We start from the raw sequence: 27,580 nt of genomic DNA, 5'->3' as shown, positions 1-27,580 counted from the left end.
TGCCGTGGGTACTTTGGTGAAGGGCCATGAAACCAGACTGGGGGCCAGAGGATCTGACCAGGGAAGATGCCCCATTTGAATCTTAGAGTAGGAACAAGCTGGGTGAAGACATTGTGAACCTGTGTGCATGCGTGTGTGCGTGTGTGTGCATGTGTGTGTGTGTGTGTGTGTTTGGAAAAGCCGTTGCAGGCACATGGGACATAACAGCCTGATGTGCTTAGGGGACTCCGAGCCAGTTAGAGCATCAAGTTCAGGAATAGGGGTGATGTAAAAGGCCATGGTGGGCATTGAATGCTGGAATAAAAGGCTTGTTTATTACCTTGTAGGCATGCCGGACCACTCCCCACCCACGTGCTTCAAGGGACAGGGAATTGAAACAGGGATTGGTGGGAAGGGGAAAAGAAAGAAAAGAAGGGAACTTGAGTCTTTAGGGGTCCTGACTCCTTCCCCCAGCTGGCTTCAGGGTTGACTGCCGGAGGTACCCATATTGACGATCTGCAGGGAGAAGGCTGATGTGTGGGGAGTGGGGCTTCTAGTCAGCCGCCTTGGGTGGCAGCCCCTCCCTCCCACGCTGATGCCTCAGCCTTACCAATCAATACATTGATAGCCCTGGGAGCTTAATGGACAGGCTGGGGGTGGGGAAGGGCCCTTTGCAACGTCACTGTTCTGGCTGGGTTGGGTGTGGGGACTATGACAGGAGAGAAGGGAGAAGCCTGGAGCTGAGGGGTGAATGGGAGCGTGAATCGGAGCCAAATTCACATCCAGGGGTGGGCTTGGCCTTCCCCCTCCCTTTTCTGTCCACAGATGCCAGCTGGGGAAAATTCATGGGCTCTCGAGCCAGAGGTGGTTCTGATCTTGGCTCTGTTGCTTTGTGTACAACATCGTGGGTAAGCCACTTGGCCTCTCTGTGTCTCCCTTTGTCGTAGGGATGGTAATCATTCTGACCCGCCCAGGTTGTGTGAGGAGGAGGGAGCCTATGCCTGCCATGTGCTTAGCCCAGGCCCCGACACAAAGCAAGTGCCCAGCAAGTGGGAGCCAGCGTTTGTCTCAGCCTCTCAGAGAATAATCCACAGCACACTGGGGCTGGCAGCAGCTCCTGGGCCTGAGTCCAGGCAGAGTTTGGGGAGCTGCATTTTGGGGAGGCGAGCAGGGCTGACTTTACCAGGGCCCACTCCTGGAGGGGTGAATTGAGAACGTGGAGAAGCTCTGAAAGCCCTCGGCGGGGCTGGCCACACTGCTGCTGGAGGAGGCAGGCGGTGGTGGAATGTGGCCGGAAGTCTGTGGGCTGCCCCTCTGGGGACCGAGGAGACCCTCCCTTTCTGGGCAGGCTGCCTGGAGACAGGGGCACGGATTGTAGGAGGCCTCAAGGATGGGGACCTGGGCGGGAGGGGGCAGTGTGACCCCATCCTCCTCTGGAGTAGGGGGAGTGAGCTCAAGGCCTTCAGCCCTTTCATGTTTAATCCCTGCTCCAGTCCCTGCCCCCGACTATGGCTTATGGCCAGAACCCGTTGCATCCTGAATTGAGGGAGGGGAGGGGGGTGGAGAGAGGGGAGAGTGAAGGCAGGCGAGGGTGAAGTGCTGGAGTGCTTGGGCTCTAGGCCTTTTCCTTTGCTCACTAGTGTGCCTCTTTGGACATGCGATGCCACCTTTCCAAGCCTCAGTTTCCTCCTCTGTAAAATGGGGACTATACTCGCACCGACTCATGGGGCTGCTTTGGGAATTATGTAAGACCATTGACCTAAAGTGGTTCTTATGCTCAATAAGCAGTGGCTGTTCAGAAAACAAAACACAAGAAAAAAAGAAAAACAGTTGTGGTGGTTGTTCCTTTCTCTGAGGTAAATGTGATCCGCAGTCCCCATCCCGCCAGTGAGAAAGCTGAGCGTTAGAGAAAGCAAACAAATCGGTGGTCAGTCCGTGCTAGTCATCTTGTTGGACGTGTGTGGTGTGTGTGCCGAAGTGATGCATGACGCAGCGGACGTCTGTGGAAGGTGGCGGTGCGGCCCGGGAAGAAGCAGAAGCCCCCAAACATGTCTTCAGAACAGGAGTGGGTCAGTGAAGTGGAAATCTTCAGCCGGACGGAGCAGGGGTGGCTGATGGAGGCCCCGGTAGGAGGGGACCTGGGTTGATGTCTGGGAGCTGGCATTGAGATCACCCCAACCTCTTTTCACCCCATGGAAGGTTCACCCCAAGTTGCCTAAGGGAAGAGGCTCAGAAGGTAGGAGAGGCTAGATGGTGAAGGACCCCGAGTGGACACCGTGCTGTGGGCAGTGGGGAGCCAGGCTGAGTGTGCAGTCGGAGCCGGCCTCACGCTGAGTGTTAGAGCGCTGTGTCCGCAAGGATGAGACTGCAGGCCAGGCCAAAGGCAGGGGGCTCTGTCCCACTGGGCGCCTTGTCTGTGCCAGGGCCTGGGGCCTCGGCACACCCTGGGGGACATGTGGCCGTTGATGCCTCTGTGCCATTCCTGGATTGGGGAGTGAATATTCCCACCAGAGCCCAAGCTCTTAGGGCGGGGAAGGGGCTGGCTGGAGGAGGGTCTTAATGGGGGGTCTTGGGCTGCAGGGGGACCCCACTACAGGCCATCCTGCTGTGGGAAAAGCTGCTTCGGCCCAAGAGAGAAGCTGCGGTGGGAGGAAGGCAGAATGACAAAGGTCCCTTCCTCTGCCCAAGGACACATCCTGGATGTACCAGCCTGCTCACCTTGTGAGAGCTGCAGTAGTCTCATTTTTTTCCCACTGCAGCTTCTTGACACCCCACATGCTTGTGCCCCTGGGGGGGGGAGGTGTTAGCCTGTGGAGAGCAGCTTCGGCTGTTCCAGGAAGGCCTGAAATACAGTCCCCTCCTCCTTCCCCCCAGGCCCAGTGACCTGCCACCCAGTGAGCAGGAAAGCAGGAGGGAAAGAATGTTCCTGAGGCAGACGCTAGAGCTCTGCTTGCCCACATTCCAGCTCCGTGGCCCTGGAGAAGCGCCTCAGAGGTCCAGTCTCTGCAGTGAGCTCCAATGGGTGCCCACCTCCAGGACTGGCTAAGGAGGCACCACGTCTAGAGGGCTTCCTAGCAGAGCGCCTGGAATAGAGGAAAGCTCAGCAATTGATAGCTTTAAGAACGCCCTTTACCACCCCTCTGTGGGACACTCTGCTTGTCTGGGTAGTAAGTGCTGGAGCGGATTTTGGCCTCCAGGTTTCCCTCATCCTAGCCACAGTCATTTAGCAAACCTTGCCGGGCACCTCCTGGGGCCAGAGCTGGAGACCCCAGGATGAGCCGGACAAGCTGCCGTCTGGGGATGATAAGCCATTATAGTGTAGTGTCCAGAGACCCTAACCCAGCTGGGGGGGGTGGGGGGCAGGAAAAGCTTCCAGAGGAGGCACCTGAGGGCAGGTGTCAGCTGGGCCGAGGGGGCAGGGTGCCCTGGGCAGAGGACCTGACCTGTGCAAAGGCCTGGGGCTCCCCAGAGGTCTTGCCCAGCAAGCCCAGGGGTCTCTCTGCCTTTTCAGAAGGATGGACTCTGTTTATGTGTCAGAGGCCACCCCTGCTACCTCCCTTGGGAAGGATGTGACCACAGAATGTGGCTTGAATGGGTGGAAGCTGGGCAAGATGAATTGTTCCCTCCGCATCCTGGGGAAGGGCCACCGGATAGCCCCTGCTGACCCTGGGTCACCCGCGCTGCCTCTGTCCAGTGGGCCAGGGAGAAAATCGTTAATGGGAGGCTGGCTTCTGGGGCAGGGCAGCTCCCCTTGGGGACCCGGGGTAAGGAGATTGGTTTGACCTCTGGTCGATAAGGTCTCCTGTGAGCAGGAGGAGAGTTGGAGGACAGGGAAGGAGGCTGGAGGCCCGCCCCTGGGGGACGGGACAAGGCCAGGCTACCTCAGGAAGTCATTCTGGGGAGGTCGAGGGCCATGGGCGGGGGGTCTTCAGGACACGTGCCCACCAGGTGTGAACCTCATGGGGCACGGAGTTCTTCCCTCCTTGAGCATCGGGTTATGAGAGGAGGTGGGTCCCAGGTGTCAGACCCTGGCTGTGAACTGGTAACAGGGGCTGGCCATCGAGAAGAGCGAGAGGGAAGGGTGCGCGCCCTTGGTGGGCCAGGCGCCAGGCCCCGCACCCCTGGCTGTGTGGCTGGAAGCAGCCGACTTAACTTTCCTGAGCCTTGGTTTCTGCATCTGCTGAGTGGAGGTGATAAGCATTCCCATGTTGCAGGGTTGTCTGGAGGGTCCGGGGCAATAGCGTCTTCCCAGACTGAGTGTGTGCCCTGTCTGCAGGGATGGGGGTGTGGTCTGCTTGTATTTCCAGAGAGGCTCTGTCTGCAGGTCTTCACTGTGAGCCTCTGAAAGGACCCCCACGTGCTCTCTTAGTTATGCCTCTTGAGTACTCGCTCTGTGCTGGGCACTGTTCTAAGACTTTCTACATTTCATCTGAGGAGCAGCCCTTGGGGTGGATGCCATTGCCATCCCTCTCATTTTCCAGGGAAGCTGAAGTCCAGAGGGGTTGGTAACTTGCCTAGGGCCCTTTAGCGAGGGAAGGGCACACCCTGGGTTCTGACCCTGAGACCTCCTCCTGATTGTGCTGGTGGGGCAAGTGGGGCCCAGCAAAATGGGGCTGAAAGAGGGGCTTTGGAGCCAATTCGGGGCTAATTCTGCCATTGCTTGTTCTGGGACCTTGTCAATTTAGCTTTGGGGCCTCAGTTTTCTCATCTGTAATGTGGGATAATATTTCCACCTTGAGGATGATAGTGAAAGATAAATAATGTGGTCCAGCTGGAGTGCCTGTGGGGCCCAGGCTAGCCACAGGGGACATGTACAGGTCACCTTGGGGACAGAGACCCTGGGCTGGGCGTGGGATGTAGTAATGAGGAGAACACGGTCCCTGCCCTTAAGAGCTCCCGATTGAGAGGTGAGACAGATGCTTGGGCAGCCCTGGTCCCAAGAGCTCTGCAACAGGCTGAGTGGGCTGTGCTCTCATGGGAGTGGGGTCCTGCCTGCCCAGCATCATGCTGGACCTTGTGGGCACACAGAACAAACCAAGAACACTGTCTGGGCTTCAAGAATTGTTCAGCTTTATGGTTAGGATGGGATGGGACAGGCATACATTTAGCAGGGCCTAGGAAAACCTAATTTTAGTAAATGGAATGACAGGGCTCCACATCTCTTCAGTGTTCATTTGTTCATTCATTCACGCATTCAACAAATGTTTGAGTTTCTGCTGTGCTGCATGCTGGGGATAGAGTAGCAAGCAAGAAGGAGACAGCCCCAGCTTTCATGGTACTGCCAATGTAATGCTGGGGGGAGACAGACAAAAACCAGATAAGTAGATGTTACGTCAGGTTGGTCAATGTTAGAAGGAAAAAACATAGCATGGCAGGTAGAGAGATGGAGAGTGACGGGGTGGGGGCTGCTTCAGAAAAACAGTCAAAGAAGGCCAGTCTCAGGATGTGACACTGAGCAGAAAGCCTAAAGAAGCCAAGGAGCCAGAATGTAGAAATCTGGGAAAGAACACTGAAGCCAAGGGAAGAGCAAGTGTGAAGGCCCTGAGGCAGGTGTGTGTTTTGTGTTTGGAATGCTCAGTGGCATAATAAGGCAGCTGGTACAAGTGGAGGTGAGAGAGTAGTAAAAGGATGAAGAGGGGACTCATCCTGAGGACCTTGAGGCCGTGGTAGGGACCTTTGTCTAAATGTGATGGGAAGCCCCGGAGAGTGTGGAGGGGGAGCATTACTCAAGGTGTTTGGGTTTGGTGGAAGCCAGACAACCAGGGGGCAGGAGTGGGAACAGAAGGCTGGTGAGGAGGTGGCTACAAGTTGTCCAGGTGAGAGGTCATGTTCAGGAAGGGAGACTGGAGAGATGCATGTTGCATAGCCAGAGACAGCTTCCTGGAGGATGTGGTCAGATGTGAACTAAACCTCTGGGGAGATAGGGAGTTTTGGTGGGAGATGCAAAGTGAAGTCTTCTGCAAGAGATGCCAGGGGTGTGGGCCAATGCCAGGTGAGGGTGCTTGGTCGTGGAGAGGAGAGCCCCCAGCATCAACTCCTGGGGCCCAAGGGACAGTGGATTCTGGCCCTTTCCTTCCCAGGGTGACTTGCCAGGCCTCTGTCCTTCCCTGCTGTGCACCCAACCAGCAGTTATATGCCCCTCATCCTTCTCCCATCTTCATATCTACTCTGATCCTTTACTCCCCACGTGCTCACTTTATTCTCATGGCCACCCTGGAACGTAATCAGGGTAGGGGCTCTGCTCGACTGTTTCACCGAGAGGGAGTCTGTGTGCCCAAGGTCACAGGAGAAACCTCCGCTCCGTACTTCTTGCTTTAATTTGGGGCTTTGGTGGAGAGGCAGCGCAAGCTTTATTGTCCAGTAGACCGAGGCCTGCTTCTTAGCTTCGCCGCTTCTTGGCTGAGCCACCTCGGGCAACACGCCTCACCTCTCTGAGCCTCGGTTGCCTCATCTGTGAGATGGGGATGGTGACAGAGCAGGCACGGGTCTGCGCGGGGGCCTGGCCCGGAGCCGGCCCGGAGCGGGGCCCTGGCTCTCCGGTGTGAACGTGGCTCCCACGTGAGGGCACCCAGGACTTCCGAGGTAGATCCCTGATGCCGCTCTCCCTGGCCAGGTGCTGGCGGCCGAGGAGAACGTGGACTTCCGCATCCACGTGGAGAACCAGACGCGGGCTCGGGACGATGTGAGCCGTAAGCAGCTGCGGCTGTACCAGCTCTACAGCCGGACCAGCGGGAAGCACATCCAGGTCCTGGGCCGCAGGATCAGTGCCCGCGGCGAGGACGGGGACAAGTATGGTAGGTGCCAGCCCCCTCCTCCCTCACCGTGTGCCTCCCAGCCCTCGGGTTCCCATCCCAGGTCTGCCCGGCCCTGGCTGTGTAACCTCGCTCCTGGCACAGCCTCCCTGGCCCTCCCACCCCTCCTCTGCAAACTGCAGGGGCAGTCGTGTCTCCTGGAGAGCCTTGGGGGAGTGCTCAGCACTTTGCCGGGAAAGGTCGTGGGTATCCATGGCTTCCCTGGGCACGGCCTAAAGCCAGGAGCTGCTCCCCACGGCATTGCTTCACCAGCCCCGGGTGCAGGTGCTCAGAGAGGTGGGAGCCTCCAGGGAGTGCTTTCTGGATGCTGCTGGCCGTGCGGAAATCGGCCTGGTGTGAGTGTGGGTGCACATGGGCACACATGGGTGTGAGCACGGGTATGTGCTCTGCGAGCTTGAGCTTGTACACCTGTGAGGAATAGTGCTCGTAGCACTTGGGCTATCGGCCCTTTGGCCTGCCCTTGACCCTGAAACCGCCCAGCCCTCCTCTGGGGTGTTTGGGAACCATCCCTCACCTCATGCTGCCTCTGCGAGGGGGCTGGGAGGAATGAGACACCCTGCCTCCCTGCCCACCCCACCCCCCAGCTCACACAGACCCTCAGCAGCGAGAGAAACAGACAGGACTCCACTTGCCCAGAGCCTCGAGAGGATTTTGGGGACCGGTGCTGAGCAAATACTGACCCTGCCCCACGGGTTCTTACCTTCTTTTTTTTTTTTTTAAGATTTTAAAAATTTATTTATTCGAGAAAGAGAGCGAGAATGAGGCAGACTCCCCGTCGAGCAGGGAGCCCAATGCGGGGCTCAATCCCAGGACCCTGGGATCATGACCTGAGCCGAAGGCAGACACTTAACCGACTGAGCCACCCAGGCGGCCCTGGTCCTTGCCTTCTTAAGCCAGGTTCTGGGAGGTGTCCCAGCCCCCCACACCCCCCTTCTCCGGCCTTGGGCAGGGGAGCTGGGGCTGCGGGTGACCAAGGCGTGGGGCTGGGGCTGGGGCTGGGGCTGGGGCTGGGGCCCGGGTGTGTACTGTGGGCCTGCCAGTCTGGGCTGTTCTGGGATGATGCCCTGCTTGCCCGCCGGCCCCTGCTCGTTGCAGTCAAGACATGACAAGAAGACAAATAATTTCTTGGACCTTTTATCTTGGACCCCATTCATTTTCCCTCCGCCCCGGGGCAGGACTGACCTCATGGTAGGGCCCAAGTGTGGCAGCTGCGCCGTCACTGGGGGCTGGGGCGGGCCAGGCCGGGCAGGGCTGCGCCGGGCTGGGCTCCCCGACTCCAGGCCAGCTGCCTCCCTTCTCCCTGTGCCATCACTCTTTAGGGCCTCCATTCCCCTCCCTCCCTCCCTCTTTCCCCTTCTTCCCCTCTCAGTCTTGCTACTGCAGCTTTTCTCCCGACCCCTCTCTCTCAGTCCTTCTCCCCTCCTTCCTGGTGCTCACCCCTTCCCCTCTGTGTCTGTCCATCCCTCTCTCTGTCTCCCCCTCCCCACCATCTCTGTCCTCCCTGCCTCCCTCCCTCGGATCACAGCTTTCCAGTCCCTCCTCCCCACGTCTCCCAGGTCCTCCGCCTCTGCCTCTCAGGGGGCCTCTGTCTCTCCAGGCCCCCCGCTGTGCTGGGCGGACCCAGGTGGCGCTTTTCCCTGGGATCTGCTGTCCAGTTGCTGCCAGGGAAGGGGCAGCTGGCTGGCCGGGCCGGGAGGGAGGTGCCCTCCTGGGGAGTCCCCGGAGCTCTCGCTGGCCCCTCCAGGCCTGGTCTGAACCATCTGTCCACGCCCTGAGACAGGAGGTAGGAGCTCAGGAGGGAGAGGAGCCCAAAAAAGGCCACCCCCTCGGTTCAGAAGTTACTTGCCTCTCATTTCCTCTGCCTGAGCCAGACAGAGACTCAGGGGATCGCACGTGCTGTGTGACATCAGACAGGCCCTTTGCCTCCTCTGGGCCTCAGTTTCCCATCTGTACAATACAAGGGTTGCATACTAGAGCAGTGCTTCCTAAACATTAACATGCCTGGGAATCACCAAGGGATCTTGTTAAATGCTGATGTTGATTTGGTGGGTCTGGGGTGGGGCCTGAGCTCCGCATTTCTAACGCGCGCCCAGATGGTGCGGATGGGCCACACCTCGCGTATCCAGGAACTAGCCCATTTTGGCTTCTCGAGCCCCACAGGCCCCAGATTGAATCCTTCTCTCTCAAGGAATATGTTTATCACTTCTCCAAGCCCCCGCCAGGGCAGCGTGGGGCTTTGCTGGCTGCTTAGGCTGCTTCATTTAAGTGTTGCATTAGAAACGCAGATGAGGCGAAGGGACCCCATCTGTGAGCCCCGGGAGAGGAAGTGAGACAATGGAGCCAATTGAGGCTTCCAATCTAGATAATCAATACAAATATTATTGGGAGGGTGATTTATGTGGCCAAGCCAGCCTGGAGGATGGGGCTGCGGTAGGGGTCTGCCCTGCCTGTGGGGGATGGGCAGCCAGTAGTCCCCAGTCAGGCCAGGCCCCCCCCACCAGACAGTGGACAGTCCCTCCTTCTCGGGACTCTGTGCGGCTGAAAGAATGATGTGGTCTGAGGCTTGCATTCATATGCAGCTATAATGCAGTCTGGGAACCTCAGCAAACACCAAGTATAAACAGGGGCCCCAGAAACACCTGGAATCTGGAATCCCGACAGACACTCGGAATCTCAGATTCAGTGACATCCTGAGGTGTTAGACTCAGGGCAGGCACAAGGCACGGGCCCACTTTAGTCTGGGGCTGGCCCAGGAGCTCTTGGCCTGCTTTACATCTTTACATCTGGGAGCAGTCTTTGGTGAGATCTGCATAGATGTAAATCACACCCCGTAGTTCTGCAAGAGGATCTCCCCAGGGCTCCCCAAAGCTTTCCCCCCAAGCACCCTAAGGTGCCTGAAGGTGGGCCAGGTGCTGGAGGGACAAGCGTGCTAGCCAGGAAGCTAAGGGTTTCTGGAGGGGGACGGCTGACGAGCTGGTTAGGGCCACCCTGCCCACCTAGGATGCTTACATCTGGCCCTCCTGCCCTTGGCCCTGGCCACCTCTGTCGTGTAGGCAGTGGCCCTATTGCAGAAACAGCTCCAGGAGGCAGGACACCTTGTTTTTTGTTGCCGCTTTGCCACTGAGCAGCCCGCGGAGCTTGGGGCAAGCGTGTCTGGCTCTGGGCTTAGTTTCTTCCTCTGCCAAGTGAGGATGAGAAAGGCCCGCTCGACTTGCCTCCGAGATTGATGCACTTGAGCCCGGGGTGTGGAGGCATTAGGTCCTCCTGGCTGCAAGGGGCCAGGCTGCCAGTGACAGAGGTGGAGTTTTAGAGGAAGAGGCCCGGGGGGATGGGGGATGGGGGGTCTGTGGGGGGTGTGCGGGGTGGGACATGAACTGAGTCTGCGTTCAGGGAGTGGGGAGGGACCCTGGTGGTGGAAATGGCGGTGTGGGAGCAACTCTGCCTTTATAAGCAGTGTGACTGGATATTCTTTCCTGTTTTCATTTGAAAAAAGGGTTTTCTACTTCAGAAAAAAAAAAGATAAGAAAACCCCCAAACCCAATGTTTTGTAGTAGGCCAGCCTCCCAGGACTGTGCCCAGAACAGCCCCCAGGCAGGCCCCTGGAGGGGCTGTGTCAGCCAGGAAGTTGATCTTTTGAGGGGATGAGAATGTAGACTCCGGAATTGGACAAGATTTGAACCCAGCTCCATCACTTGCGGGCTAGAGATCTCGGATCTGAGTTAGCCTTTCTGATCCTCTTTGCTCTTCTGTGAAATGGGGTAATGGAAATGAGAGCATCTCTTATGCTCACAGATTGTATGATTATTAAAGCAAAAAATGTGAATGGTAACTACTTGAATCACTGCTGTTGTATGGGTGTGGGGGGTACTCACATGGGCTCTGGTAGAAGTTCCCCTCTCAGGAACTGATTCCTGGGGCTCCCAGAAGGAGCCAGGTCTCTCTTGCATCTGTGGGGCCCTGGTATGTCAGCTGTAGGCCTAAGAGGCTTCTTCGGCATGATTCCAAGCAGCAGGTCGGCCTGCTCTGGCTCCTGTTGGGCCCGAGGAGGCAGGGTCTTTGGACCTTCTTGCTAGGTGTGGTCTGATCTTTTCTCCGTTTGAGCTGGGGTCCCTAACTCGCTGTACAGAATTATTGAGCCCTGGGGATACGGTGGTGAGACCTACTTGGTCCCAGCCCTCACGCTGTTCCCAGGCCAGAGACCCTGCTCCATCTCAGGGGCTGACTCTGAGTAGGAAGAATCTAGTTCTCTAACTTCCAGTGTGACCTGGGGTCCTTCTCATTCCCTCCCTGAGCCTGGGCTTCCTCACCATTCACTGGGGGGCTGCGTGCGGGGTGTGGAGTTAGCACTCCGCTGGCTTCCTCGAGAGCTCAGGCATGGATTCGTCTGTGTTTCCAGCTGTGGAACTGCTGTGTGGGGTCAGGAGGAGGCAGCCCATCCCAGCATGGGCCTGCACCTTCCTGCTCAGCCTTGCCCTCCTGAGAACATGAGCTCCTTGAAAGTAGTGGCCCTTCTGCATGTCCCCATGCCCAGTACAAGGCTTGGCAGAAAGCAGGTCCGCACCTACATGTTGCTGGGTGAATGAATAAAATAATTATGGGGCAACTCCAAGCATGATCTGGGACTGACTTGTGTGGCTCACGCAGGAAGGTGTGTGGGGCATTCCAGACCTTTTGCTGAGCAGATGACAAGAGTGAGGGGGAGTCTTCTGGCCCCATTTCCCTCATCCTGGTACCTGTTGGAGGGCTGTGTTTGAATAAGGAGAAAGGGCTGGTGTGGCTGATGCTGCAGAGACCCCCTACTCTCTGAGTCCGATGCCCATAGTCCATATAGCAGTCTAAAATGTGAGACTGTGTCACTTCACTCTCAAAGGCGCTTGTCTCTCTGAGGATTAAATCCCAATTCTTGGATCAGCCCAGAATGGCCTGGCTCTTGATTACCACTCCAGCCTCGCCTCACTGCCTCTTCCTCGCCCACTCAGCTCCAGCCCCACCCACCAGCCAACAGGCCAGGTGTGCTCCTGGCTAAGGGCCTTCTTCGCATTTGCTGTTCCCTCAACCTGCGGATGCTGTTCTCCCAGATATCCTCATGGCTTGCTCCCTCATTTCACTCAGGCTTCTGTTCAATTGTCTCCTTATCAGAGACTTCCTGGCTCTGTCTCCTTGTGGACGTATTTTTCTTCCTAGCATTTATTGCTACTAGGTATTCTATTACGTATTTAGCCTTTTGCTCCCTGTCTCCCCTGTTATAATGCAAACTCCTTGAGGGTAGAGGGCTTTTGTCTATTTGGTTCGCTGCTGTATCACCATGCACAGAGCCAGCCACAAACAGGTGCTCGATATATGCTTGATGAGCCACGTGTGTGTCTGGAAGTTCTCCCCCTGGGGCAGGTGCCTGGCACAGAGCTCAGGCACACAAATTGGTGCTCCCTGCCTCCTCTTCTCCCGACCTCTCGTCCTCCCCTCCATCCTTCCAGCCTCCAGCTCTGCAACATGCAATGGGGGTATAAGCAGCAAGAGACCTGGCTTCCCCTAGGGCCCTTGCAGCTGGGAAGAGGCATCAAAACCCCTGCCCTTTGAGCTCATGTCCCATAACTTCTGTCCCCAGTGAGGAGTGGTCACCCACACCTCGCTGACTCTGCAGCTGAAATAGCCACCCTAGAGTTATGGCTAGGATTAAATATAGCTCCTGATCAATCCTATTGATTTTTTCCCTCTTCCTTTCCAGCAAGCCCACGTGGGCTGCAAACCTCCTTGGGGGACTTTAGGAGAAGGGAACTTTGGGAGAAAGGCCGTGTGTGTGTGTGTGTGTGTGTGTGTGTGTGTGTGTGTGTGTGGACACTGATGTGGAAACATCTCCAGAAAGCATTTCTTCTCCCTGCCCCTTCCTCTCCACCTGGTCCACCTTCGGAGGGACGAAGGGAGGATTGATTTGCTTTGACCTTCCCGTGCCTTTGGTGGCAAGGACATTTCCTCGCTGGAGGACACCTGGAGAGTGGCCAGCCGTGCAGTCAGCCCTGGAGCCATAGTGGCCCGCCAGCTGCTGGTCATCTCACACAGGGCCCTGGGGGGCTCCTGGCTCCCACACTGCTCCTGCAGGTCTTCCGGAGGGGGGGCTGTTGGTGAGGCTGAGGCTTGGGGGAAAAGAAAACCCCTTCTCCAGCTTTGTTCCCTTGGGCTTCCTCTCTTTGGTTCCTGTCTCCTGTGTCTCTCTTTGCACTGTGTCTCTGGTTTTTAGCTGCCTCTCTGTGTCTTTCCCTGCTGTTCCCTATGCTTCAAACCAAAAGTCTTCAAAGTGAGGCCCTGGATCACACACTGGGAGGCCCAGGTAGGGAATCACACTGGAGTCAGTCAGTCAGTCAGTCAGTCAATGTCACTTCCCTTTTCCCTGCCTTGGCTGGCCTGCAGGGTATCTGTACCCTTCTGCCTAACTCGGAATCTCTGTCTCAGACTAGCTCTGGAGTTACTCTGCCAGCGTTCAAGACCTACTCTGTGGCTCTGGGCATGTAACTTATCTGCTCAGTGCCTCAGTTTCTTCATCTATAAAATGGGTGTTATAGTCCTTACCTCATAGGATTGTGAGCGTCTAATGAGGCACTGCACATTCAGACTAAGCACTGTGCCTACAGATGGTAAATGCTCAAATAAGTATTTGTTGGGACTTTTAAATTATCATTGTTACTTCAAGCATTTAAGAAAATAGGGGGAAAAAAAGGCAGCATGAGTTTTTTATAGAAAGGGCACTGTGGGCATCTCTACCAATAGTCCCTCTGCATCAAGAAAGTGAGGTCAAAGCAAAGACCTTCCCTGCCTTTGGTGTTTACTCCCTTACTCTCCCAGGGAAGGGACTGATGCAGAGGGAAGGTAAAGGGAGTGGTGGACAAGATAAGACCAAGACTTCTGGGCTAGGCTGCCTGGGTTTTAATTCCATCACCGTGTAACCTTGGGACTCAGTTTTCTCACCTGTAACATGGGGATGATAATAACAGTTCTCACCTCATGGGATTATTATGAGGATATTGTGAGTGACAGAATATGCGTATAGTGCCCACTACATCATAAGCTCTAAATAAATGTAGACTACTGATAATATTTCTAGAGGGGCAGAACTGGAAGAGGCCTTGGAGGTCACCTAGGCCTGGCCTGGAGAGGAACAGGGTTTTCCCCTCTGTCACATGACAAGTCGGAAGATGTGATAATAATCCTGAGGCTGGGGACAGGTGGGTGGGAGCTCAGAGTTCTAGTGAGTGGCAGGAGTAGCACCAGCCAGTGGGGAGCGGAGTGGCCGAGGGCATTGACTGTGGAGTCAGACTGGGTCCCAACATCTGCCCTGCTTTGACCAGCTGTGTGCCCTTGGGCAAGTCCCTTCACCTCCCTGAATCTTGTTTTCTTTAACTCTTACCCTAAATAGTGTTACTCATATCTACTTCACAAAGCTGTTTATGCATTTACTAAAATTTACTTGTTGATCATTTCCTGTGAGCCAGGTATGGGCTAGGCACCAGAAATCACAGTGGTGTATAAGACAGGTAAGGTCTGCTGTAGTGGAGCTTACCTTCCAGTGGAGAGAGACAGATAATTAAAAAAAAGATAGCAACTAAGACCATCTGGAGAAGAGCTCCGAGGAAAATGGAGCAGGGGTGGGTAGAGCTAGACTGGGGAGGGCGGTAAGACATTGGATGGTGTAGCCAGGAAAGGCCTCTCTGAGGAGTTGACATTTGAGTAGCAACCTAAGAGAAGAGAAGCCTCTATGGGAAGCTCTAGGCAAGGCAGCCTCCAGGTAGAGGGAATAGCAAGTGCAAAGGCCCTGAGGCAGGAGTGTGCATGGTGTGTCAGAGAGGAACAGCAAAGGGGCTTGTTGGCTGGAGGGCTGTGAGTGAGGGTGGGATGTAGGAAGGATCAGTAGGGGCCGGAGCATGTGTACCATCTGGGTCCCCATGAAGACGCTAGATTTTAAGTGGGTTGGAGATCCCTAGGAGGCTTTTAGCAGGAAAGAGATAAAATTAATTATATATTTTTAAAGGATCTCTCTGGCAGAGAGAGGAGGCTGCTGAGTTGTGCAGTCTGGAGGGGATGCCTAGAGAGGAGGTCTGATAAGGAGTGGAGCCAGATAACGTCCCAGACTCCTCCTGCCTGGCCTGGTACAGGCCTTGAGAATGGAACTGAGCCCAGTTGAGGTTTCTGAGCTCCTGAGAGTTGCATGTTGGGGGCTTGGGTCATGAGCAGGGGGGCCGTGATGCTGTGGACGAAGTAGTCTGTGGAGCAAACCTGACCTGGGTGGGTGGGGTCTCTCTCTCCATCTCTGTCTCTCTCTCTTTTTCTCTCTCTTTCTGAGAACTGCTGCCACTATTACTCCCCGCAGACTTTACATAATTCTGGCCCGGCTCCCTCCTCATTATGTCATGCACCCAAGTGGAGTCTAGGTCACTGCAAGGCCTGCTGTGGTCGGGAAGAACAGACTGCTGGCTCCCCAGCATGGCATCTGGAGCAGACCTTCCCCATGCTGGGGTGAGGGCAGCTAGGCTTATGAGGGTAGAGGTGCAGCCAGGCCCAGCCTAAGCCCTTTGGACAGCTCGGGCAAAGGCCAGGGCTTTCTGTGGTGGGCTGTGACTGATGAGCCTTGGGGGATTGGGGGGGGCGGGCAGAGGGCTACATCTCCCCGGAGTTGGGGAACCTCCCCTAATGCCCAGGCCCCAGCAGAAAATTAGGCAGACCTGATGGCAGCCCCTCCTGCTGGGTTGCTTCTCTGAACCTCAGTTTCCTAAACTATAAAATGGGGACAAAACCACCCAAGCTCAAGGTGAAGTATAAATTTCAGTGGGCTCACGTGGGAGCCAGAACGGTAGGAACTGCTCTGGGGACAGAGGTCCAGGCATGTGCTGGGAGAGGGACAGACTTCCCCTCAGACTCACTTGGGGTCTCTTGGGCCATAGTCCTGGGGCCTGAGCCCCTTTCTATAGTCTCCCATCCCTACTCCTCTCCTAGGCTCTGCCCCAATCCCAGAGAGAATCAGAATAGGGGTGAGCCTCCCCCTCCCCCTTGCACAGGTCAGGAGATTGAGGCCAGGGGGAGGTGGTGTGCCTGGTTCAAGGTCACACAGCCCAGCATGGCGATGCCAGAAATGGAATCAGACCCAATAAGTCCCAGCCCAACATATGTTCTGATGCACTTTGCAGTGTGGGATGCCTGTGACCCTGGAGGATGCTGAAGAAGTTCAGGTCAGAAGGCATGCCTGGGGAGACAAGTTTGGTTCTACTTCTGCCCTTTTACATGCATCTGATTTTTTCCCACTATGCTGTGTGTGTGTGTGCGCGCGTGTGTGTGTGTGTGTGTTTGTTTAGGGGAAAAGGGTTTAGTTTTGCAGTTATTACAAAACTTAACACAATAGTTACTTCCCTCACCTGGCCTCTGAGAACAGGTGCTAGGACCTTTCTGCCTTCCTTTTGTGGAATCCTCACAATACCTTCTGAAGATTAAGGATGATTATACCCATTTTACAGGTGAGGAAACTGAGGCCCAAGATCACATGGTTGGCAAGTGGAGCCGGGGTTTCATTCCCAGGTCTGCGCGTTCCAAAGCTCTCGCCTTTCCCTTACATGTGCTGTCTTCTTCACCCCCCTGGCATGGGGGACACTCCTGAACCCCACGACCTCCGTCCTGTGTGGTGCCTGAGCGTTTCAAGGAGATGCAGAAAGCAAGCCCCAGGCTGCTCTGATGTTTGGCTCTGGGTTCCCAGGGAGAGTTACAGGGAGTTTGAATTCAAGGGGAGCGGGGAGGATGCGGGGCTTGTAACCCCCTATCTCAGTGTTGCTTAATTTTCTTGACTGTGTTTACTAGGGATGGGGGAAGGTGGAGAGAAGAATGTGCCTCCCCCTCCCTCCCTGTTTCTAGAATTACTAAATTCTTGTTAGATCTTTAAATTTTATGTAAATTCTTCTTATTTTCCTTGGAAAGGTGGGGTATCATATTTTAATTAGCAGTGGTGTCAGAGGAGGGCTAGATTAATTATTGGAAATCCTGAGTTCCAGATGGTTTTAATTTTCACAGCAGGGCACCAGGGTATATATTTTTAATTTTTTTTTATTAAAATCATACCTAGTGTATTTTAGGGGCACCGAGGTACGCGCTTTGGGGCTCCAAGGATGCCGTATTTAGGGCTATGATTTTCGTTATGGAGAAGCAAGTCCCTTGTCACTGAAATTAAGAGTTTGTGGGTGAGGGAGGGGCAGGTGCTGGGAAGCAAAGGGTCAGAGACGGGAGGGGAGGGTGAGAATGGGGGAGTCATAGGCAAAGAAGGCAGCGGTGGGAGGAGGTGCTGGGGAGGGAACCAGGCATAGGAATTCAAGGCCAGAGAGGAGAGAGAGCTCAGAGAGTGTGTGTGGCCTACTGAAGTCACACAGCACCTTACTGGGGAGAAAAAGTGGATTGGCAGAGGCACAGGGATTAGGCACAGCATGCCTAATCAAGGGACACTCACCTTTTGACCATTTGACACCCTTGCTCAGTCAGGGCTTTGGGGGATCAGCTCTGGACACCACCCTCTCCTAAGGGAGGTTTTATGGAGAGTGGGTCATTTAGTGTGGGGTCTCCTACTTCGAACCAGGGAATATTGGGTCCTGATTGGGACTTCTGGGCTCCTGGAAGTTCGCTATGTTTCAGCCTCGGTGGCCTTGATTGAGCAAAGTAGAATATTCTGAAGATAGCCTCCATTCCCGGGGGCCTTAAACCTCTCCTCTCTGGGCCTTCCCCACTTTAAGTTACAAAGGTGTGGCGTGGGGAGGGGACATAGAAGGGGTTCTACATGTTTGCCCTGGAGGGAGGCGCCTTTGACCTAAATTTTGGAGGAAGTAGCTTGATATCCCCCGAGGCAGGGTGTGAGCGTGCCCGTGCAAACTCGCATGCGTTTTTCTGTGCCCCCATTCTAGAGACTGCTACTTCTCTGGGGTTATTGGTGGCTGTGTGTCCTGTTCTGGGGAACAGAGATGAGGGGCTGGTGGGGTGGGTGAGGGGAGAATACACTGGTCTTTAGCCACAAGGGGCAGAACAACCCTCCAGCCGGAGCCATGTAGGTCCCAAGTGGAGTCAAGAGAGGCTGGGGGTGGAGAACACAGACGGAAAGCCTCTCTGGCTGCCTAAGGGGCAGGGTGCCCCAGTGAGACCTGTTCAAAGCCTTCCCCATGCCCAATGTTGGAGCAGTGAGGGGGTCCAGGGACAGGGTCAGGGATCATGTCGCTGAGCCTTTCGGCCAAACCATTGCCCCTGGTAAAAAAAATGTGTCTTGTTCTCCTTCTGCCTTTCGAAGCCCAGCTCCTAGTGGAGACAGACACCTTCGGTAGTCAAGTCCGGATCAAGGGCAAGGAGACGGAATTCTACCTGTGTATGAACCGGAAAGGCAAGCTCGTGGGGAAGGTGAGTGATGGTCTGGAATTCCCAGGGTATTCAGGAGGGTTCCCCCTGGTAACACTGGGTAGCTGGAACAGGGTGCTCAGGGCCTTGTCAGCCCCAAATGGAAAACAAGCCCGGTGAGTGTGTGTGTGTGTGTGTGTGTGTGTGTGTGTGTGTGTGTGTGTGTGTGAGAGAGAGAGAGAGAGAGAGAGATTCTGACTGTAATCTCTTCCTTTAGCCCCTTCTCTGCCCCCACATCACAGCCTGCCAGGCCGAGGTATCCATGGCCGTGACCTTGGGGAGCATGCAGGGTCCTGATCTCTCCTGCTCGATGTGGACCCCGAGGGGCTCAGGGGCTCCCTGCCTGCATGTGTCTGCTGACTGAGAACAGGGAAGCGGCAGGCGAAGGGCTGGGGCCGCAGCAATGGTTGAACAATCGCCAGGGCTTTGCAGAGAAGCCCGGACCCCGCTGCCTCCTCAGCGCTGGGCCTCATGGTTCTAGCATTTCAGGAAGATTTTGTTACTTTGGAATAGGCAACAGAGCTGCATGTAACAAATTAGGGTGGCATGTGGGTATGGGGGGGTGGACCCACAGGCCTGGGGCTCTGAGTTTCCCCAGGTCCTGCTTGGTGTCCCCCTTTTTTCCTGGGTGTGCCTGTTTGTGAAGTTCATACACTTGCTTCCTTTGGGTGCTCCAGTGGAAGGTGTTAACGGGCAAGTAGCTACCTGGTGCTCGTGCCCTGTGTTCTCTTCCCTTTGCTGGGCCCCTACTCACCCCCATATCTAACTTGTAAAATGGTTCTGTTGGACAGGTGGAGTGAGGGGTGCAGGGTAGATCCTGATTCTAAGGAGGATGGCTCTTCCTGTTCCCGTGCAAGGCCCTGGCTGGTGATTTGCATTTATTACACGGTCTTGGGAGGAGGCAGCAGGGCCCTGACTTCTGTTTAAGCCATGGTTTTGTTTTCCTGAATCCCCCAACTCTTCTCCCTCTTCCCCTCCTTCACACCCTAGTGGCTGGGGAGAGTGCAACAGGCCAGGGACTTGAGCCAGAGTTCCGTTGCTTCTTATTTGTTAACAATAACACTACTGATAGCTTCTGCTAATTGAGCACCTACTTTCTGCCAGGCACTGTGCAAAAATGCTCCCAAATAATCCCATGAGGTCGCCACCACTACCATCCCCATTTCGCAGAGGAGAAAGCTGAGGCTTGGCGCCGTCCGAGGCACTTGTCCCAGGTCCCACACTAGAGCGGCGCGGGATCCCAAGCCCGGTCTGGAAGGCAGAGGGTCCAGCCGCACTGCCTTCACCAACTGAAGCTTCTGCTCGGGGAGCACAAGAATAGTAATCCGCAGAGCGTGGCTCCGGGATGCCGGGATGCCGGAGAGTGGTTTTAATTAGTGATTCACTTTCCGCGTCCCGGGGCGGCCGGCCGGCGAGGGGATCGGGGCAGGGGCGGCGGGCGGGCCGGGCGCCGGGTCCCCTGGCCTGGCAGTGCGTTTCCTGTGGCGGCGCAGCCCGGCCCCGCGTCAGGCGCTTTGTTCTCCTGCCCGCCCGGGCCGCCTCCCAGGCCCAACCTGCCTGCGGCTGGACGCTCGGCTTCCTTGCCTCGCGGCTTGCAGGGGGGGCGCGCGGCAGCCCGCCGTGCCCGGTGCCCGCGCGCCCCCCCTCCGGTCTGCGCGCTTCCCGGCAGCTTGAGCCCAGGGGGGCCGCGCTGGGGTCAAAAGAGCAGCCCCGCTCCCCGCCGCCGGCCGCCCACCGCCCGCCCGCCCGCCCGCCCGCCGGCTGGCCGCTGAGTCACCGCTTCCACAGGAGCCGGCTCCGATTTCCTGCCCCCTCGCCCTCTCTCCCGTCATTAATATTGGGGACGGTTCAGCTGGCGCTGGCTCGGCCAGGCTCGGCGCAGCCCGGGGAGGGCTCCCTCCTTCCCGCCCCCGCTCGCGGCAGCTCCCCCATCCCCGTACAGGCGCGCCCGTCTTCTGGGCTGGCCCCCAAATCCACCTGCCCCAGGATGGCCCTGGGCAGGCCCCCTGTTGCCCTCCGCCTAGCCCAGCTCCCCTCACTGTCTCTGGTCCCGGTAGCTAGGAGCCACAGGCTCTTGGGGTGCTGTTTCATCACAGCCTCCAAGGTCCTGGGGTTACCCCTGCGTTGTTCTTCATTGCTGCCACTGCCTCTATTGTGGCCTCATCCTTTCACTGGAACTGTCGCCCCAGCTGCCTCAGGAGTCCCAGCCTCAGGCTTTCGCCTTTGCCCACTACCCACCATCAGCTTTCTAAAGCGCATCCCCTGTCTTCCACCCCCAACCCATCTCAGAACCCATCCGTGGGTCCACACCGTCTACCATCTACCAGAGAAAGGCCACACTCCCTGAGGAGACACACAAGGCCCTGGGGAGAGTCCCTGGCCTCACAGCCCTGCCACCCATCCTCCAGTTCCTTCAGCCCCCGACACATGGCACTGCCAACTGCCGATCCCTGGGCAGGGCGTTCGGGCTTTGTACATGCTGATCGCCCCTCCCTCTGTCCATCTGCCCTAAGTCCTGCGCAGCCTTCAGCAGCTTCTGGCCTCCCCCACCCCTCATACAGCACACCTGCCCTGGAGCCCATAGTCCCTCACACGGTCCTCTGTTGCCTGTCGCTAACCTGAGTTGTCACTGTTTGTCTGTGTGCCTACATCTCGCAACTCGACTGAGGGCTCCCGGAGGGCTGAGTCCGGATCCATCCATCCATGCTCTGTGTACCGGGCCACAGAGCTGCAGAAGCACCAAAGAAGTAGAAAAATGGTTCTTGCTTTCTGAGGATTGTCTTAAGCCACAGCTAAAATTATTCATGTCGGGCCAGGACGTCAAGTGCCCTAACTGCTGAGCCTCGGTGTCCTCTTCTGTACAATGGCAATGATAATGCTGGCATCTGGTGGGCACTTGATAAATATGCATTCACTTCCCCTTTGAAGCCAGGCCACAAAGTTACTCCTTCACCTGTGGAAACCCTTGACCTCAGCTTAGGCTCTGACTCCTTTGCAGGGGCCTAACAGGATAGCTTTCTTGGGTGGTCTTGACCCTGGGTGCCAGCCTTGCGCCTCTTTGGCCCTACATGCATCGAACCCCACCAGAGCCTTTTCAGATGTTCTGGGCCCCTGGCTGTAGCTCTGCTGAACTATGACAATCATATACCAAAGCTCTGCCCTGCGCCCCTGCATGCTCAGGTAGCCCCCTTCCCTTTGCCACCTTTCTGGACCCCACATCTCTCTGGCCCGGGAGGAAGCACATCCTTTCATTCCATAAACAGTTGTTGAGTATGGAGCACTATGTGCTAGGCATCCCCCCCCTCCCCCAGTCTCTGAGGATTCACCCCAGATTGATCATTTTCTGATCTGCCCCCACCTGAGTGATCACTGGTGAGCCCTCCTTGGGGCAGCACAGGGGCACCCCAGACCTTTCAGGGCAGAGGGGTCCCCTGCCCACCACCACATCTTTGTGAAGACTGCTTTGGTTGTAAACGACTGAAGCCCAACTCAAAATGCCTTAAGCAAAAAAGGGAATTTTTTGGCTCACATAACTACAAATGTCCAGGGGGTAGTTCTAGTTTCAAGTAAGACGGGATCTAGGGGCCAAATGATGTCATCAGGATTCAGTCTTCAGATCAAATAGAAGGAATAGGACTCCAGTTTGGAAAGGAGGAGATTAGAGGTTGGAGGTGGGGGTGGGGGTGGGGGAGAGATGCTCAAATTCTACTTAATCACCAAAGTTCTGCGATGGGATATTCACTCACTCTGTAAATACTGATGGTCTGCCTTGCCTGAACCCATTGCGTCAGCATTTTTGGGGGTGAGGCCCAAGCACAGGTGTTTTTTTGTAAATCTTTGCAGGCAATAAACAGGGTCATAGAGGTAGTCAGGAACAGAGGTGAGGGTCAAGGCCAGGTGTGGCCTGCCAGTAGCTTCGAATCTGCTGTGTCTGAGCTCATGGGCGGGGGGGGGGGGGGGGGGGGGGGGACGGTTCCTGTGACCATCACGGGTACTGTGGCTCCTCCCAAGGGGCTCCCGAGCTCTGGGGTGCTGGGAATTTTAGCCCTCATAAATACACCCAGACACACACAAACAGTGCCAGGCACTGTGTTTGCTCCTTGCATGTCCGAGACCTTGCTTCATGCTGATGGCGGCCGCGTGGGCCTGGGGAGGGGAAGTAGTTTTGACAGACAGCGCCCTGCCCTCTCTTCCACACTCTTTCTCCTCATGGACCTCTCTGGAACTGGGCAGAGGAGAAAGGAGCTGCAGTGGCAGATGGAGGTAAAAACGTGGCTCTGCCTCTTACAGGTCCCGTGACCTTGGGCAAGCCGTTTCGCCCTCTTTGAACTCTGTTTTCTTCTAGCAGGGAGAGTCTACCTGAGCAAGTTCAGAGGATTAAATGAAATAATGCACGTGGAGATGTCGAGCCTATAACTGACAAGCAGGAAATGCTGAATGAGCGAGTGAATGAAGGAGTAGGGAGCCTAAGTGGCCAGGCCGGGAGCTCTGGTCCTCTACCTGCTGTGTGTCCCTTTCTCAGCACACCCCCAGGAGGGCCTCCCCTAGCTCACGACGGTCTCTGGGACATTGGTGAGGGATTCAGGGGACAGTATCCACTTTCTTTTAGGAGAAAGCCTTTTGAGGGGTCCCTGCCACCATTTCTATCCCAGAACTCTCCTTTATTCAACCACAAATGCTCTGGGTGCCCAAGACCTGTGCTGAGCCATGAGGGCAACTGACAGGTGGTCCTGACCTCCTGAAGCTCTTGGGCTAATGAGGAGGCAGGGAGATATGGGATTGCTCTGTTGGGGAGCGGGAGGAGGAGTGGGTGCCAAGGGGGAGAAGATGGAGTATGTGAGTCCCATAAAACCTAATGCTTGAATGGAGTCTTAAATGAAGAGGAGGGAGCTAGATGGCAGTGAAGGAAAGCTTCCTGGAGGAAGTGGTTACTGAAGTGGTTACTTGAAGGATGAAAGCAGTTTTCCAGGTAGTGGCAGGTATTCTATGGTGGGGAACAGCATGGTGTAGGCTTTGTTCAGTTTGCTGTGACTGTTCCATTGAGAGTGACCAAGGGACCTGGGCTTAGATTGGATAGGCAGCTTCCAGAATTATCCATGGGGGGGCCCAGGAGGACCACTCCCCTCTACCTGCCTTGTACATATGTCCCACTTCCCTCACAAGAGTCCCTCATCGCTCACCCCCTGACAGACACTGTCCTCTGGGTCCCACATGTCTCCCAGTCCCACCCACTGCCTGCTCTGTAGCCTCCTCGAAAGATCTCGGCCTCCAGAGAATGTTTTCTTACCCTGTCTGTCCCTTTCTGCAAAGTTCAGCACTTTGTCTGCAGGGCCTAAGCTTGCCCTCCACTCAAAGGTGAACGTTCCTGGAAGCTCCAGCCTGTTTTCCACTTCAAACAAAAGGCTGGAACTCGCACCTCAGGCACCACGCACAGCCAGACCGCTGGGCTTCCAACTTGGCCGGGCATCCGTCCGTAACGAGGAGTGGGCCCAGCCTAAATTTGGAGATGTTAGTTGGAAACTCGAGTGCTGCTAATTCAGGCCTTCCAGCTTTGTGTGCTTCTCGCTCTTCTACATGGAGCAATTCGGCTGTCTCAGGGAGGAGATTCAGAGCCCTGCCTCCCACCATCCTTTGTCCAGCTCCGATCCAGGGAGGGAGGCCAGAGCCATCTGAACCACCTGCTCTTCAGAAATAATTTAGCAATTTCCTACTGTGTACGGGGCTCAAGTATAAGTATCATTCCTTACAACATTTCTGTGACGCAGGGGTCCCTGTCCCGGTTTGGTCAGACGAGGAATCCGACGTCTAGAGAGTGGAATTAACTAGCCTGAGGTTACATAAGGAAGTGTTAGAGTTGATTCAGCTCCTGACTCCAAATCTAGTACTCCTTGCCCGGCATCCCTTGTCTCCTAGGGAGTTCACACATCTGTTGGGGAGCCTGATCTCAGAACCAAAGGCATAGGCTTTGGAGTTTGGCCATGCAAAAACTCTTATTCTTGGAGGTCCCCACCCCTCTTCACACCAAACATTTAAAATGCACCATATCCCACGTTAAATGTAATTTAAATGTAACTGTATTGCAGTGGAGGGGAGTGGCAGTGGTGTAGCAGACTTCATACCAGGTTTTGTGCACATCTGCAGGGACTCCTTTCTGTTGCAGGTGATAGAAAATAATCTCAACTACTTTAAAGGAAATGAGGTAATGAGCTTCAGATTCTGTTTGGTCCAGAGCCCAAAGGCTGTGACCAGAACTTGGTTTCTCTCATTCCCTTCCTCTTGGCTTTACTTCCTCTGTGTTGGCCTTATTGTCAGACAACGTTTCTCCTCATTGTGGTAAAATGGCTGCCTTTGCTTCAGCCTTACATGTTCCTCAAGGTTAAATCAGCCTATGTTTTGGGGGATTATACAAGGGTCTTGAGGAGCACTCTGATTGGATGGCTCAGGCCACGTGCCGAGCTCTGCAGCAGTCATAGGAAATAATGTTTTATTGGCCAGGTCTGGGTTTCGTGTTCTAGTAGAGTTGAAGTGGAAGCCCCTGGCTGTAGCGTACTGAGTGGGGAAGGGATAGATTCCTGAATGACAGTGGGAATCCATTACCTAATTGGCGGGTAGGGAAGGAGGCAGGGGCCAATATGACAAGTCCACTGCACAGATCCAGGAAGTGAAATTACTGGGGACAAAACTTGGGTCGGGCCCTCTACTCTACTGCCCCAAGCCTCCGCCACTTGCGCACACCCTGTCCACGTAGCTCTGCCCCTCACACCCACCCTCCCCTTCTCACCTTCTTTTCTCGCCTCCTACAGCCCGATGGCACCAGCAAGGAGTGTGTGTTCATTGAGAAGGTCCTGGAGAACAACTACACAGCCCTGATGTCCGCCAAGTACTCTGGCTGGTACGTGGGCTTCACCAAGAAGGGGCGGCCGCGGAAGGGTCCCAAGACCCGGGAGAACCAGCAGGACGTGCACTTCATGAAGCGCTACCCCAAGGGACAGGCAGAGCTGCAGAAACCCTTCAAGTACACCACGGTGACCAAGAGGTCCCGGCGGATCCGCCCCACGCACCCCGGCTAGGCTGGCCCCACCGCAGCCCCCCAGGCTGCCCCCAGGCCCACACTCACACTCACAGAGAACTGCATCAGAGGAATATTTTTACATGAAAAATTAGGGAGAAGCTCTATTTTTGTACATTGTGTTTAAAAGAAGACAAAAACCGAACCAAAACTCTTGGGGTGGGGGGAGCGATAAGGATTTTATTGTTGACTTGAAACCCCCTGTCTCTGACAAAAGACTCACAAAAAGGGACTGTTGTCAGCGTACAAGTGCTTGTCTCTCTCTAGGAACGGACAACTCTAATCTCGTCCCCAGAGGAGGAGTTGAAGGAGGAAAACGACGCTCTGAGAAACCAAAGTCCTTTTTCCCAAAGGTTCTGAAAGAAAGAAAAAAAAAAAAAAAAGAAAAGAAAAAAAGAAAAAAAAGAAAAAGAGAAAGTAGTACCCATCCCCAGACTCCCCCTTTCCCAACCCCCTGTCCCTGCCCCAGACTCCAACAAAAATCGCTCTCTGGTTTGCAGTCATTTATTTATTGTCCACTGCAAGCTGTCCCGAGACACCGCGCAGGGAAGGCGTGCCCCTCGGAATTCTCGGCGCCTCGACTTCCGACGACAGACGGCCTCGTCCAATCAAGTGACCCTGCATTGCTCGCAGTTCTGGAGGATGCTGCTATCGACCTTCCGTGACTCACGTGACCTAGTACACCAATGATAAGGGAATATTTTAAAACCAGCTATATTATATATATTATATATATATAAGCTATTTATTTCACCTCTCTGTATATTGCAGTTTCATGAACCAAGTATTACTGCCTCAACAATTAAAAACAATCGACAAATTATTTAAAAAAAACAGGAGGTGAGTGGTGGTGGGGAGCGGGGCTCAGGCAGGCGGGCCCCTTTGTGTCTCATTCTTGGTGGTGTGCGCTCTTGGCTCTGAGAGCTGGGGCCTCGCTCATTCATTCGTGCACGGATTCGTGCCACCGCGCCTGCTCCGCGCGCTGCTCTAGGCACTGAGAACGCAGCTTTAGACCGAGGGATCTTAGCTTCTGGACATCCTTGCCCTCAGAGAGATTACGTTCCCACGAGTCATTGATTGGATGACCGATTCAGGCACATACGTTCACAAACCTTTGCTCGCCATCTCCTGTGTTCTTCGGTGCACTGGGTATTTATCAAAAAACACACCAAAAACATGCCAGCCTCCAGGGAACTTCACTTAGTCACCGATTCATTGCTTCGTTCATTCATTTACTGATGGAACCCCTCATTCAACATATATTTATTAAGCACTTCGCTGAGTGCCAGGCACTGTTTTAGGTACTGGGAATTCATCAAAGAACGAAACATACCCCGAATCATGCTGCATGGAGCTTACAGGCTCGGGATTATTGCTTGAGTCGTTTGTGGAGCCCGCATCTGGGTTTTGCCGGGCACAGGCTGAGCAAGGCAGCCCTGGGCCCCCTTCTGTGTCTGGTGGTAGAGCAGTCAGAGGGCCCAGGTCGGGCCCAGGCTCTCATGGGCGGGAGTGCAAGGAGTCTGTCCGCCTCTTTAACTTCCAGGGGCCCTTTCTCCTAGGTCTTCCCCAGGGCCTGGCCAGGATGGAGGGGAGAGGCCGGCTTAGTCTTGGGGTGGGAAGCAGATTGGGCAGGAGGTTGACTGAGAGGAGGATGTCTCCTGTGGGGTCCTGCTGCTGTCACCTGCCTCCCTGAAACCACCTCCTGCCAAGACTGGCCAGGAGAAGTCCCCAGGGGAGCCCTACAGAGGGGAAGGAAAGAGGGGGGCAGGAGAACCTTCTTGGCTGGGCCGGGGCTTGGCTGCTGACCTGTGTGCTCTCTCTGCAACCCACCTCCGAGCTCCGGCCAAGCATAACTCTTGGTTCTGTCCTTCCTCCTGCATGATGAGGGTCTCCCTCCATCCCGGGGCCCCATCCCGTGTGTCCCAGCACATTTGCTTGGGGCTCTGTGAAGCTCTTTCAGGTGCATGATCTCATTGTGACCTCAGGACAACCTGGGAGGAAGATATTGTCATTATTCCCATTTTATAGATGGAGGAGACTGAGGCCCAGAAATATCTAGCAGCTTCCCCAAGATCACAGAATAAGAAAGCTGGGGCTGGTGTCCAAATCCTACACTGCCCAGGGTGGCAGTAGCTGCCACTTGGTGAGGTCCTCCCGTGTTTCAGATGGCCTGCTGGGGACTTTACAGGGCCTTCCTGGGCCTCACTACACATCCTGGCGTGGGACATGGGTACGCTTGACTGAGGCTCAGAGAGACCATCAATGTGTCCAAGGCCTCAGTGAGTGGGCGGCTGAGCCTGAGACCCCCGGGGATAGT

General features: G+C 55.4%; 1 protein-coding gene across 3 annotated transcripts in view; it reads left to right on the top strand.

Annotated features, from left to right (window-relative positions):
• Positions 1 to 26,872, top strand: part of FGF18 (fibroblast growth factor 18) — a 38,525-nt gene extending 11,653 nt beyond the window's left edge. Inside the window, exons 1-4 of one of the 3 annotated variants that reach the window (XM_064596578.1) lie at positions 1,544 to 2,048; positions 6,593 to 6,773; positions 18,091 to 18,197; positions 24,998 to 26,861. In XM_064596578.1, the coding sequence (XP_064452648.1) occupies positions 2,028 to 2,048; positions 6,593 to 6,773; positions 18,091 to 18,197; positions 24,998 to 25,264 (576 nt within the window). In that variant the 5' untranslated portion in view covers positions 1,544 to 2,027 and the 3' untranslated portion in view covers positions 25,265 to 26,861. Of the gene's footprint in view, positions 1 to 1,543; positions 2,049 to 6,592; positions 6,774 to 18,090; positions 18,198 to 24,997 lie in introns of those variants that run through there. The other 2 variants (XM_045901432.3, XM_064596577.1) reach the window with 2 other exon arrangements.
• The last annotated feature ends 708 nt before the right edge of the window (positions 26,873 to 27,580 follow it).

This window comes from Mirounga angustirostris, unplaced genomic scaffold, assembly GCF_029215605.1.
Source record: "Mirounga angustirostris isolate CCGP_5_RB_7025 unplaced genomic scaffold, mMirAng1.0.hap1 SCAF_7, whole genome shotgun sequence".
NCBI lineage: Eukaryota > Metazoa > Chordata > Mammalia > Carnivora > Phocidae > Mirounga > Mirounga angustirostris.
The sequence above is the reverse complement of the archived record's forward strand: the minus strand, read 5'-3'. Positions and strand labels throughout refer to the sequence as shown.